This window comes from Catharus ustulatus, chromosome 4 (assembly GCF_009819885.2).
Source record: "Catharus ustulatus isolate bCatUst1 chromosome 4, bCatUst1.pri.v2, whole genome shotgun sequence".
Taxonomy (NCBI): domain Eukaryota; kingdom Metazoa; phylum Chordata; class Aves; order Passeriformes; family Turdidae; genus Catharus; species Catharus ustulatus.
The window spans coordinates 6,994,113-7,008,382 of record NC_046224.1 but is presented as its reverse complement, the minus strand read 5'-3'; the positions used below and the strand labels follow the sequence as shown (position 1 = coordinate 7,008,382).

The 14,270-nt window shown below is 43.6% G+C and overlaps 1 protein-coding gene across 3 annotated transcripts in view; it reads right to left on the bottom strand.

The window, feature by feature from the left end:
- CAMK1D (calcium/calmodulin dependent protein kinase ID) overlaps nucleotides 1–14,270 on the bottom strand; it is a 208,152-nt gene that overhangs the window by 75,918 nt on the left and 117,964 nt on the right. For all 3 annotated transcript variants that reach the window (XM_033057529.2, XM_033057530.2, XM_033057531.2), the window contains exon 3: nucleotides 6,299–6,373. In XM_033057529.2, coding sequence (XP_032913420.1) covers nucleotides 6,299–6,373 — 75 coding nt within the window. The remainder of the gene's footprint in view (nucleotides 1–6,298; nucleotides 6,374–14,270) is intronic.

Here is a 14,270-nt window from a genome sequence, read left to right as displayed (position 1 = left end):
GCCAAAACCTATTGCTATTAAAAAAACCAAAAACAATCAAGGAACATACTGTCACCCTAAGGATTTGGTACCAGCCCTTGCTGGCGAGTAGACATTACACCAAATAACTCTCAGAAAGTACTTGTTTATTGTAATCACCAGCTAGAAAAACAAGAAGATTTATGCGACCTTCAAATCTTTCTGTAACTTCAAAGATATATTAGAACAAGTTTTCTTTTGAATTTTGGCCAAATCTTATTTTCTTTATCAATAACACCAGCTTTGCAACAATAGATACCTTAAAAGAAAAAAAAAATCCATTTTCATCTGAACTGTTCACATTTCTGCAAAAGCAAACAATGTTACAATGCTGTCTGTTCAGTGAAAATGAGAAAATTTTTATCCATTACCTCTTTATTCTCAAGGCCATAGGGAAAAAAGATAATCACTCTCCATCAGAAGTAGCATGTCACTTCAATTGAAAAAAATAACCCCAAATCATCAGTGTTGCCTTGCTAATAAGTCCTTACTGGGATGTTATGACTAAGGTAACAATAACAAGTGCAAGCTTTGGAACAAGGATGTTGACAATTGTCTACGACTGTTGAAGGTGACAGAATATTCTAAATGGTTTTAGAAGCCGTAAAGAGAAATTCTTTTGTAGTCTCCAAGGTGAAGAAGACTCTCACCATTCCTTTGTTGCTGTAGGAAGGCTGGGCTGCTGGCCAGGGACTTTAAAATGCCTGGTCCTAGCCACAGCTGAAGCACAAGGAAGCAACAGGACTCTGTTCAGGAAAAGGAGCTGTGTTTGGAAGAGACATGGGGGCTAGGAGTTACCAAAAGTTCTGCCACAGCCAGAAAAAAAAAAGAAGGAAGAAGAAAAATGAAAAGTGCTGAGGACAGCTAGGACTAGCCAATGAGCACACTCACACTTTCAGTATCACACAGAATCCACACAATTACAGGTGTCTAAAAGCCATTCTGGTGGTTAATCTGTGGTACAATAATCTATCACAATAAATTGGCCCATGCCCCAATCTCTACCCTGAATTAGTCTTTCCTAGTCTCCTTATAGCACCTCTGCCACTGGAAAAGGGGAGATGCTCCTTCATATTTAGCACTGACCAGTGTAACCCAACTGATGGAATAATCTTTTTTCCCACAAAGGAAAAGATGTTAAGTTGATGCTGGATTAATAACCGCTACCTTTCTGCTTCTGAAGAACTCAGTATGCTTTTATTATACATTGGAAAGGCCCTGGAACAGGCTGACCAGGAAAGCTGTGGATGTCTCATCCCTGGGAGTCTTTAAGGCCAGGTTGGATGGGGCTTTGAGCAACCAGGTCTAGGGTAAAGTGTCCCTGCCCAGGGCAGGGGGTTGGAACTGGATGAACTTTAAAGTCCCTTCCAACCAAAATCATTCTTTGGTTCTATGATATAAATTCCACTGTGAATGCAGAGAAATTACTTCTGTCTTTTACATAAAGCTTACAAACCACCCCCCAAGTAGAGAAATAAGCCTCACCTAAGGAATGTGGCATGGCAGATCTGTGTTTTGCTTTAATTAGCATCCTGATGTGATACTGGCTTGGCGTGCAGGTCGCTGTTTTGCCCTTGTTAGACTCCGTAAGGAACCTGGCAAACACAACACTTCCTTCCATTGTCTGCTGTTTTTCTTGGAGGCTGAATATTTTCATTGAAATGTCACTTACATACACAGCTCATGCTCGGCTGCTCTTGGAGTACACTCAGGCACTGGGCTTTCAAAAAACAAAGTGAATTCAGCACTTAATCACAGCTTAGCACTCTGCTTACTTACTAGCAAAACATACACTTGAAAGGCAAAATCACAAGCAGAGTGGTCTCTGCTTACTTATTAGCAAAGCATACAGTTGAAAGGCAAAATCACAAGCAGAGTGGTTCTGGTAATATCAAAAACTTGTGCAGATTTTACCACCGGTGAGTACCTGCCTGTTTGAGCTGCCTCCCAAGGCATTGCAGGGTTCTAAGGTGCTTGTGGCTGGCAGGGCAGAGCTGATAAACAGCAGGAATGGGACACTGGGATTCTGAGCCTGCAAACTTGAGGGCAGAGCTTTCCTCAGTGCGTGACTTGCACCCGGCAGGAAGGAGCCTCTGTCATCTCAAATCTTCTGTGATAGAAATCATCTGAATAATTCATCAGAGTTAAGAGACCTAGCTGGAAAAACTTCAGGGTTGGGGGTCTTGGCTCAGTTTAGGCTGGGGGGTTTTTTTTGCAAAGGTAAGGAAAAGTACTTCAGGTTGAGTCAAACAGGATGTTCACCCTAAAAACTTGTTCTCAGCAGAAATGCCAACAGACATCACCCAGGGAAAACACTCTGGTTTATTTGGAGAAACAGAAACAGCAGCTGACAGGACCTGGGTAAAGCAGTCCTGCCAAGGGCATCAGATCACAGGTGCCCCAAAGAGGTGGAACATTATATCAGACAGGCACCAGGGTTTTCACTTTCTTTAACTAGATCCTTGTATTGATAGGAATTCCTCTGGATTTGTCAATATTCTTGACTCTGCAAAAAACAGCAATGAAACTCAGAGGTGGGTCCTCAGCTTTGACCACTACTTACCTAGCTACACACTACCCTGGGCTGCTCCATATGTTTTGGAGGTGCCTTTTAGACCCATTTTTAGGCTGTTTTCCAAAGGCACTGAGGCAGTGACTCTCCATCCCAACTTGCCAGCCCTTAGTAATTTCTGACCCATTGGGTGAACTTCAACCAACTTTGACAGAAGAGTAGAGGCAGCAAAAATATTAAGTTCCTACATACTATAAACAAATATGGATGAATAAAGGAGAAAAAGGAAATTACTGCCTTAATAGATTTTTAACATGGTCCCATATTCTTCTGGAGAAGCAACAGCCCCAGATCCTGTGACTTTGACTAGTACAGGTTACACAAAAAACGGGGGAACCAAACTCTGCTGCTTCACACTTCAATGCAGGTGAACAATAGAGATGAAATCAGTCAAGCCTTGGAAATCTGCTCCGATCTACCCAGGCAGCACAGTCAGAAACAGCATTTGCAAATGGACCCACAAAACTCAGGCAGAAAAGATGTTTATATTGGATTATTAGGAAGAATTTTTTCACTAAAGGGTTGTCAAGCACAGGAACAGGCTGTACAGGGAAGTGGTGGAGTCTCCATCTCTGGAGGTACTTAGAAGATGTGTAGACGTGGCACTTGGGGACATGGTGGTATTGGAAGTGACAGGTTAATGGTTCAACTCAGTGATCTTTGAGGCCTTTTCCGACCTAAATTATTCTAAGATTTCATGTGTTTATGTAAATCCACTTTTATGCATGATTTTCCAGCATGCAGAAAATGAATCATCAATACCCAAAGAGGCTGATTATGCTAGTGGAACATTAGTATCTGACATTACCAACCACAATAGATTATCAAGATCTTTCCCTATTCTGTCAGGTGAAATGAGAGGGTGATTCTTACCAAATGGCACCAACAGCAACCAAAAATCCTACAACTCCTCATTAACAGAGTTCGCTATTACACCAAAATAGTTCAATAAAACTTTTTCTGAAAGCAATTTATTCCCCCCTATCTTCTACAATATCCTCTGGGGAAATCTCAAGCAGCATCCAGAAAGAATGAAACTTTCAGGGTTTCATTTTAGCTTTTGTCTCTGTTGTCTGTGTAGGTCTTAACAGTACTACAGGAAATCCAGGCTTGGGAAGGAGTAGATTTTCTTCTTGGTTGGAAAGCACATCACCATCATGGAGATATGACAAATGTTCTACAGCATTTTTATAGTGCCTGCAAAATGATGGCAGAGTCATCACAGGAGAGGCAGTGATTGTCTACATTTGTATTTGGTTTTGCAGTTACACCAGAAACCACCTCACACCAAAGCTGAGCTGCACTGCTGGGAGTGAAAGACAGCAAGGAGTCCTTGCTGAACTTAGAGGCACTGGGTTGGAATATCTTGCATTTTGGGAAAACAAATAAATAAAAAATAGCCCAGCTCAGCTCTTTCTAAGGAACAGTATAACCCATTGAGACAGAACATGAAATTCTGAATCCAGGAATCTCCAACCTGGACTTCTGGTCTACCTTGCACTAAGAGGATTGTGTCAGTTCTGTGATGGCTTGTATAAAATATATGTGAGAACAAGGTGGTGATACCAAAGCCAGAGATCTGATTTCCCATGAACATGCTGGGAAACACACAAGGCAGATTCACCAAGAGCTATGTAACCCTGGGAAGTGCTCCCAGGGGGACTGGCAGGAACAAATTAAGTGTCAAGCAGACTTGGACAGCTCCCTTCTTTCCAACTCCACCATGGACAGTGAGACCTTTACTTGCCCATATCTTTGACAGAATAAATGAGGTGTGATATTTATCCCTCAAGCTGTCCTGCTAACAAGCATGGCTTTCATGTAAAAGTAGATGCACTCAAGGACAAACATAAACAGGGAGGCTTGGTCTGTCTTCAAAAACCTTCTCCCACAGAGGTGCTGCAAGACACTCAGGGGCTGTAATGTGAATTTTCTACTCCATAGCAAGAAGTGCTTGAAAGGTTGGTAATGAAAATGCTGTCCACACCACAAAATAATCCTTGGGAAGTATTAGCTAGAGTCCACTTAGCAAGCAATGACCCAGGGAGAAGGGCATATGGATTTAAGATTTGTTGTGTTTATGATACTGATCTTTGAGTGGCCCTGATTTATTTTTTTTTTTCTTCAATCTAAATGGGGCTTTCTCAAAGCTGCTTGGTCAGAACCCCTTCTGCTACACAGAACCCAAGTTTTAAAGATAGGCAAAAGTAGGAGAAATTGTTTAGGAGAAATACACAAAAATGAGAAGCTGAAAAACCCACAAGGAATCTAATAATAATCAGGGCAGAAATGTAAACAAACAGATAAGATACTTCATGCTGTGCAATGGTTCACAGCCATTGTATCAACAACTTGGTGTTACCTTGGAAACAAGAGATTATCCATACATGCCTTCTCCCAAACAGGAATCCATGAAAGCAGGCATGCAAAATGGATTTTGAGCCTCCTGGACTTTGCAGTGTTGCCACCCAACTCTTCATACCAACTGGTCCCAAGCCTAACTATTGATGAGAACTCAGCAGCAGTGCAGAGGCTGCACCATCCTTCATGCAACATCCAAAGAGGTGAGGGTGAGTGCTTGTCCTCTCCATCTTGAGTGAGACAACACAGAACTTTCTCAAAAAAGTGCAGAAAGATTATTCCCTGCATTCAGTTTAGTGCTCTTGGTCTACCTTGTAACACAGGGCACAGTTCTTTGCTGGGGCTGGGGATTGCTTGGAGCTGCCACCCCAAACTCTGCTGATGGGCTCTGGCTGCTGGCTTCAGCTGGGCATCTCACCCCACTGGGCATCAGTGAACCTGTGTCCCCCTGGAACAGCTAAATGCTTGGCCTCTGGAAAATTAATTGGCTGGGTTTACAAGTACAGCTGTAACAGAAAGGATAATTCCCTAGTAAGTGCTGAATAGAGAGCAAGTAAAAATTTATACCAAGATATAATCAGTGTCACCTCTCATTACAGAGCCACATTTCAGATAACCCAAATACCTGGATGCAAGGATTTTATAAAAGTGATGGTTACAGTACATTAAACAAGATAATAATATAGAGCAATAATATCTATTTATTTTTATAAAGAGATTAAACAAAACTAAGGATTTGTAAATCAACTTATCACAAAATTGGTACTTCCCACAATCCAGCTGGCTTGTTGGAATTTGTACAACATTAATGTTCCTGTGCAAGTCCTTTTGCAGCACTCTGAACTGAAATGCAGAGCTACAAAAACACACTAAAAATTTACAGGATGCTATTCTCCCCACAATTCTGAGGACATCACCGTGCCTGGACCTTACCAACAGACAAGGGACCAGTATTTTCCCCAAGGGCTTTCCCTGAGGTGTTTAACCCCAGAGCTGCCTCGGTCAGATGCTCCAGGCTCCCCTATGGCACATCTGGCTTTTCTCAGCTGTAATTTACTCTCCTGCCCTGTCGGTCTGTTCTGCTCTTTTTTTAATGTGATCTCACAAAACCAGTCTGGTTTGATTTTTGGGTGAGACTAGTCACAAAACAATTTAATTCCCAATTTTACAATAATACAGCACATCACAACTAGAGATCTGGTTTTGACCTCTCTCCAGGGATTTTGCAGTCTGTAGCACATAATATAAATACCTCTTGCATATCTCATCTTTTGGGTTAAAGAACAAAACCATGACAAGAGGAGTTGGCAACTTTGATATAAAAACTTCATTAGGTTCAGTACTTACAACTGCATGACCAAATATAAATGGTTCGGGCTCTCATAGATGTCTTCCAAGGCAACTATATTTTCATGCTTGATCCTGAAAAAATACAAGATATGATAGGATGAAATAATTATTTTTTTTCCACATGACTACAAAACACAGAGCTATTTTTTAGTTACATAATACTTGTCAGCGTTGTATTCAACATCATAAACTTTTTTTACAAGGACACGTAGTTATAGAACAAGTAATAATGGCTTTTAACTGAAAGAAGGTAGATTTGGATTAGGTACTAAGAAAAAATTCTTTACTGTTGAGGGTGGTGAGGCACTGTCACAAGGTGCCCAAGGAAGTTGCAGATGCCTTATCCCTGGAAGTGTTCCAAGACAGGTTGGACAGGGCTTTGAGCAACCTGGTTAGTGGAAGGTGTCCCTGCCAAGGCAGGGGGATAGGAACCAGATGATCTTTAGGGCCCTTTCAACAAAAGTAAGCAATCCAAAGTACTTCACAGCCCAAAATATAATTATTATTCAGAAAAAAAATATTTCAATCATCTCTGAAGCCAAAATGTGTAGCAGTTAAGTATCTGAGGCATTAGAGGTTTACAGTTCCCGGGTCAGATGAGTGAAGATGGTTGGCTGGAGGCTGAATTCTCAGGACAGCTTTGCTGCAGGGTGCAAGGGACTGACAGAGGCAGGATGCAGGCTGGCAGGGAGAAAGCAGGGATCTGACCCCGTGCAGAAGCTGGCACAGGGAATCAGCAGCTGTATGACAGCCCCATGTTCCCTCCCACCAAATTCGTGCTGCTCTGATGTTAAGCCTGGTCTTGATGCTTGAATTTCCCTGCAGCATTATTTACCACTGTGTGCAACAGCTGCAAGAGTCTTCATGGCTTTTCTACATCTTCACCCTTCCCACCAAGCCTCTTGCCAAAACACTAGCTTTAAAGAGAAAAATCATCTCTACAAGCACACATCTAATTAGCTACTTCAGCAGTGCCTCTATGGGCTTGTTCCTTAAATGTTTACAAATAATTTGCAAAGGATATACTTAACTTGTGTAAACCCTGAAGAGACTACCCCAGTGCAAGCCCAGGGCAGAACATTAATTACATCAATTCCAGACAATATTTTAAGAGCAAGAGAAAGATGGAAAATTCTAAGAAGAGGCCACTCATTAAACAGATGGGTATGTTCAGATGGAAAGTAAACATGCATTGTCAGCAAATGCAAAACTCTCTACATGTTTCTAGGTTCAAGTAGCTTAATTAAGAAGCTTAATCATGTGCCAGGACCTTATCCTCTGTGGTCACAAGTGTCCTAACACCTGTGTGATGACGTGGAGAGCAGAAGGTCCCTCGTGCCCAGCAGGATCTTTCCCGCAAGCATGCAGGCTAATTCAGTTTCCTCTGAATTCACTGGAAATATTATGACTGACCTGAATTTATGCCCGTAATTAGTCATCAAAAGCTGTGCTCATGCAAGGACTTTTACACACAGGAAATTTAATGTCAACAATAAGCAAATTCAAATGTAATACACTGCAGGATGTTAGAGCAACAAACACATGACTTGGCTCTTCATTCTACCTAAATGGCTGGAAAATCCCATGATACTTTAGCAAAATTTCCAGGTAGATTGCATCACAAATTAAATTCTTAATAGTTGCAACAGGAAACCAATACACCACCCACTTGGCTTTACACAGCAAATGTTTGGAAGCATTTATGTGTTGTGCAGGTCTGGTGCCTGGTCCCTTAAGGGCGAGTTAGGGCAAGGGCAGGTTTGCCTTGTTTAGTTTAGTTAGTTGAAGGTGTGTTAGAAATGACATTTCAAGCAATTTGTTAATTTTAATGAAAATTATTATATTTATTTATCTATTTTCCTTTATGAACCACACACATTCACATGATCCTTTGTGCTCCTCCTGCATCATGATGATGGCAGTTTAACACAATCAATCTGCCAGAATGCTTAAAGCATCCAGGTTAGTTTGTGGTATGGTTCTCACCATGCATACACCAATGCCTTGCATTTCTGTTTTTGGAGAACCTCAGGGTTCCCCAAAGCAGCCTCACCATCACACAGCATGCAGTCAGGGAGGCAGAGGCCAGGACAAAGCTCATCAGAGATGCAAGGCTGAGCACCAGGGCTCAGCAAGACCCTCTCCCCTCCCTGATTTGCAAACCAAACGGGCACCACACCCTGTGCTCCCGGAGGGAGGGTGAATAAACCTGCTCAGTGCTACAGAGAAAGGGAGAAAAGGTTTAGTCCCACCCCTGCGGGGTCCTCTGTACTGAGCCCATCTGCCCCCCTCCGAAATCAGATGCAGGATGTGAGCAAGTGGGAAGACAGCAAATACGAAGTGTAATTTGGGAGAAGACAGCTGAAGAAGCTGAATCACCCCCAAAGGACACACAGAGCGATGTCTCAGAGGGATGATGGCATTTGGAGCATCATGTCCCTTTGGGAGGTGGTGCCTGTACATCCCAGCCACCTGAACTGCTGGTGGCTGATGCACTCCAGGGGGATGGTGAGAGGGGAGGAGGCATTTTTCTCCCCTTTGTCTCAGCCTCCCCAAGACCAGCAAGGCCTCAGTCATGTGTTATGCAGTGTTTAATATCCCTGGCAAAGTGCACATCACACACCTGAGAACGAAGCAGCTTGTCCTGCACAGCATTTCTCTACTCAGAGGAACTCTCAAATGACAAGCAATTAAAAGGAAAATGGATTTCAAAGTTAAAAATCAACATCATGGAGATTACTTGGGGTGCAGCCCACGGTTAAGACAAATTTGGGGGTTGTGTTGCTGGAGTTGGACCAGAGCAGCCGTGGGGTTCCCAGCAGAGATCACTGCCCACAGCAGCAGCACCTCTGCCACTCCAGAAATTCACACAGAAATCCATGTGCTCCTTTCTTCCCTTTAAAGCATGAGCACACAATCACTTACAGCCCTGAAACACAATAATTAATCCTTCAAGGATGAACAACGTTCATTTCAATAACACGCTGGGGTTTGGGCAAGCAGGTGTGGCATCCTCATAATGTTTTGTTGGTACCACGAAGTCCAAAGGGGATGGAACAAATTTGTCCCACATCTCTGCAAGCAGATCAGCAGTGCCAGATGTGAGTAACAGGCAGACACTCACTTCTGGTTTGCAGGGATGCTTGGGTACATTGAGAGCCCAGGAAAGCACCGTGAAGTGGCAGCTCCTTGCTGGTCGCGGATCAGGAGGGATTTGGGGATGGGTTAATTAACTCCACTTTTATTCCCTTGTAGGAGCACCAGGAGAGTCTCAAAGGTTCAGAGGATTCATTCTGCTAAGCCTCCAAATGCCTGCACGCAGCCCTGCAGAAATACTCATTGGACTGCCTGATCTACTCAAGACCTGACAGGATTTATTATTTCAAAAGGTGCTGCTCTCACTTTACAGAAGGGGAAGCATTGTGCAGAAAAGCGACAAGTTTTCTGTAATCACAAGAGAGAATGGAGCAGAGAGGGCCAAGATTCCTCAATCCCAGAGTAATATGTTAATCAATAGGCCATATTATTTAAATTCCTTCTCCTTCCTATCTCTGTGAGAGAATCTTAACCCTGCTTCTCTGCAGACTTTTTCTTCCTTCTGTTCTGTCTCTCCAGACTCCTCCCTCCCAATGTGGCTTTCACCCTGCAATAGATAAATCTGCCTGTTTAACTCTGCACAGAGCATCTCATTGATGCTTTTAGGGTATGTAATAGTGCAATACTAGGGGTGTAGCAGAGGGGACATGGAAATGGGCTGGGGTGACAGCAGTTCCCATTATTCCCATTACTTGTTTCCAAAGAAAGAAAAAGAGCCCTGAAAGTGAACATCAAAGCATGGACTTGCTTAAAGCAAATTAGATCCGATTACACAAATTGATATGAACCAAGGCAAATTGTCCTTGCCACCCTTTCATCTCATTTGCTATTTTTCCTTATACCCTCCTTCCATCCTGGCAAACCCCCTGTGCTGCTTGCATCTCCCACATCCCAACGTGTCCCCAGAATTCTTCCATCTCTGGCACAAAGGACAGGTGCCACCTCCAGCCACCACTGCTTTGTTCAACTTCAGGAATATTCTGAGGCCATTAGACAGAAAGAAGATGTCTAGAAATAAAAATACAAATAAAGAGAGGCTAATTCTTTTTTAGACTCAGGACTTTCCACCTTACAAGTCTCACGTGATGCTGAAATCCATGGGAAAAAGAAGAGAAAAATAAATCTAGGAGTGAGAATCAAGGGAATTTAAGTGTACAAAACGAAACATAAAGAGATTAAATCTGGTGAGCAACTATGAAAATTTTAGCATAAGAAAGAAACTACGAGAAGAAAGGATGGATTCCCCCTGGTCAGAGCAGCCCTGGGTTGGATTCTGTGCCTCAGGCAGACACAAACCTTGGGGCTCGATGCAGCCATGCAAAATCATCAAGCTTCCCCTCCAAACTTTCAGTCTGTGATTCTGCCCTGTGACATCTCACAAAGGTGCCGACGATACAAATGAATGAAGGCAATGTTGCACTTAAGTGATATTTTAACACATGGCCAGCCAAGATTTAAAGGAGCAAAATGAACTGGGCAACCAAGGACTTCAAGTGAGTTTTCTGGGCATGGCAGCTGTGCAAACAAGGGCTGACAAAAGAGTGCTTGATCTGCAGCAGAGCCCCAAACACAGACTGGCCCCCTTTGCTTCCTGTGGAGTCACTGAATGAGAACACTGATAGAGGAATTGTCATTTTTCCCTGACCGCTACTGCTGAAACACAGAAACACCCACCTGCAAAGGGGCAGAAACATCCCCAAAACAAGACCTGACATGACCAGGAGTGACATTTGGCCCTGCTCACCAGTTCTCATCATGCTAAAGGGGCTGTGCTGCAGTGCTGGAGTGGTGATGAGCACACGGCATGGCCCCCCAGTGATGCTGAAATCCTCCCTTGCCACTGGCTGGCACAGGGACACCACATCCTTCTCACTGCCACAGAAGTGCACAAGCCCCCAAAGGTCCAGATCTAGCTCTAATGGACAGTAGTCACTTCAATGTTTGCAAAAAGAAAAAAAAATCTAAAAAGCAATATATTTAATGGGCTTTGGCTGGAGATTGATTTTAAGAAGTAAGGAATTAAAATTTGGATGTTGATGTACAATAAGGGAAACTAAATCCTTTAATTACTGAGCTTTCTGTACATCTCTGCTGGCACCTGACCATCCCAGAGGCCAAAGAGCTGGCATGAAACCTGCTGTGTGCTGCCATGGATCATTAATTAGAGGGGTTGCACTCTGCACAGATAAAAGCAGAGAACCCAGATTTTGCTGTTGCTTTGGTTGCTGCTCTGCCAGGGGAGCTCATGGGCATCCCAGCTACAAACCACAATTGAATCACTTACATGGATGTCTATCATATTTAAAACTAAAAGCAGGCTCAGTTAGAACAATACCACTCAAAAACCTTGGTCAAACATGAGGAATGCTTAAACAGGGCAGGTCCCCCCCACAACAACTCTTTCCAAGTCAGTGTTACATTTGCAAGACGTGACATTTAATGCTGCACCTCCACAACCAGCACGTGTCACGGGTAAAATGCCACAAGAAATCACAAATAATTTTGCAAAAGCCAGAACTAACAAAGCGTGAGTCTGTAAGGATTCGTGGCTTTGAGTAACCAAATGTCTTTGAGAATCAATGTTCCATTATTCCCACATGTACCCTGGAGAGAGTTTTACCAGCAGCATGAGGGTTGATGAATTCACCAGTTGGCCAAGGGAAGTGTTTAAATCAGAGTTGCAGTGGAGGACACTGCAAACTTACCTCTGCTCAGCTTATTTGTTTGAAATGAGTCAATAATTTCAACAGATAGTAGGATAGTCTCACACATGTTCACAGGGAGTGACCAGATCTGATTGCTTTCCACTTGAAAAAAAACTACCAAAAAATCTTCATGATGGCCCAGAAGATGTGAGGATGCATGGGAACAAGCCAGCCTGATCTCAAGGAGAAACCTGAGAGAAACTCTGGCAACTCTGCTGAGAGAGAAAGGGGCAGAGGGAGACGGCAGGGCTGGTAAGGGGAAGGAAACTGGTGGATGTCCTGGAAATGGCTGGATGGCTGCAGCAGAGCTGTGCCCACCATTCCTGCTCCCAAAAAACATCCCAATACCAATGTTGTGTGTGAGACTTGCACTGCCTCACCTCAGTATGCCATTCTTGTGTGAGGGGCCCAAACTGACACCAGGACTGGAGGTGAGGCATCACCAGGGCAGAGTACAGAGGGACAGCCACTGCCCTGCTCCTGCTGGCCACACCATTGCTGATTTTGGGATTGGAGAGGAGGGAGGAGAGTGTGGTGCCTCACATCATACATATCCACTTGGTTTTCCAGGGTCCAAACTGTGAGGGGCTACCAGATTGATGTCACCAAGTCAACCACCCTCCCCTGAAATGGGCCCCTCTGGAGACAGCTTTAGAAGAAAGGTGGAAGGTTGAATGACCCTAAGATTAACTTCTACTATTTCATATCCCTCACGAAGTCCTCCCTCCACAGCTAACAAGAATGTGGTCCAGCAGTGGTGACAGCTTCTGTGGCTGCAGAAGAGGCTTTCTTTTCCTTTTTTTTTTGCCCACCATCTCAGGGCAGCAGTCTCCCCCTCTCTCACTCACAAACACACATGCAAATAATGCAAAACTTAGAGAAGCCTCAGCTCAGACATAGAGCAGAGATCTGAACAAAACCAGGCAGATGTCAATGGCTCAGCAAAGGTGGCTCTACAGAGTCTGCAAATCCAAAACATCTGGTTTTTCTCTCCTACTACACTAAGATTGCTTGATCTAACAACTGGGCAGGGACAGGTGATTCCAGCTCAAAGCCAGATGGTTCAGTGCCCATATGTTGGCTGCCTGGCCAAATTAGTTACATCTCTGTGGCTGGAAGGACAAGGGGTTGAACTTTGGGATCACATGGGGGCTTCAAAACACAGACTGCTCACAGCACAGGAGGGAAATCAGTGTCTTCACTAATATTTTTTTAAAATCTCTAAGCTTCTGTCAGGTTAATTTGGTCTGCTTTGGGAAACCAGCTAGAGGAAAAGACCCTGGATGCCCTAGAAGATGGTACACAAAGGTAAACATGGAGGGATGAGTCACTTCACAATCTTCCCTCAGCTGTGACTGAAGAGGAGACTGACAAAAGGCTCCAGTGTTGGTAGAAAGCAGCAAGTGGCTCAGAGACTGTTCCAAGTAGGAACAGTCAAAATTCAGGAGAGAGATGCCCACCAAAAGACCAAGTTCTTAGAAGACTAGCCTTAGATGATAGCGATGATTTTAAAATTAACGTGGTTTCCAATTTAGGTTTTTCACACTTTAACACTTCAATTGGGCATGTAATATTCTGGGTCTCCTATTACTAAAACTTGCAACTCTAGTGGGGAGATTAGGTCCAAGTAACCTTCTGCAATGTTTGTATTCCTGCAGATCTGGCAGCCCATTCAAGAACAGGAATATCCCCGTGTCAGTGCCATTTCAGGAATATCTCTGACTTCCACAAGAAGCAGAGCAAACCTTGAGAATGATGGTTTCCAACTGGCAGCAATCAAAAAGGCTTGCAAAGCTTGAGCAGAAGCCTCCAGGCTGTTTAATGTGAAACACATCAAAACAAATATTAATGATTAATTAATCATTAAAGGTGAAAAAGATAAAAGCAGTGTCTGCAAGGATTTATCTCAGACAAAACCAGTGTGCCATCCTTTAGTTCTTGGCAGCAGCCCTGTTTTTGCAGTGTGGAGGACTGTGGATTTCATGTGCAGCCAGTAATTAGGGATGATTCCCACTCCCTTGCCTGGGAGACTGAACAGCCACGTGTAGTTAAACGTGGTGAGAAGCTCCTGGGCTGAGGTGGGTTGCTCTGGAGGTGTTTCATGAACATAAAAGCAAGACTCTGCTTGCAAAACCTGTGAAAAACGGGAAGGTTGACACTCTTGGAAG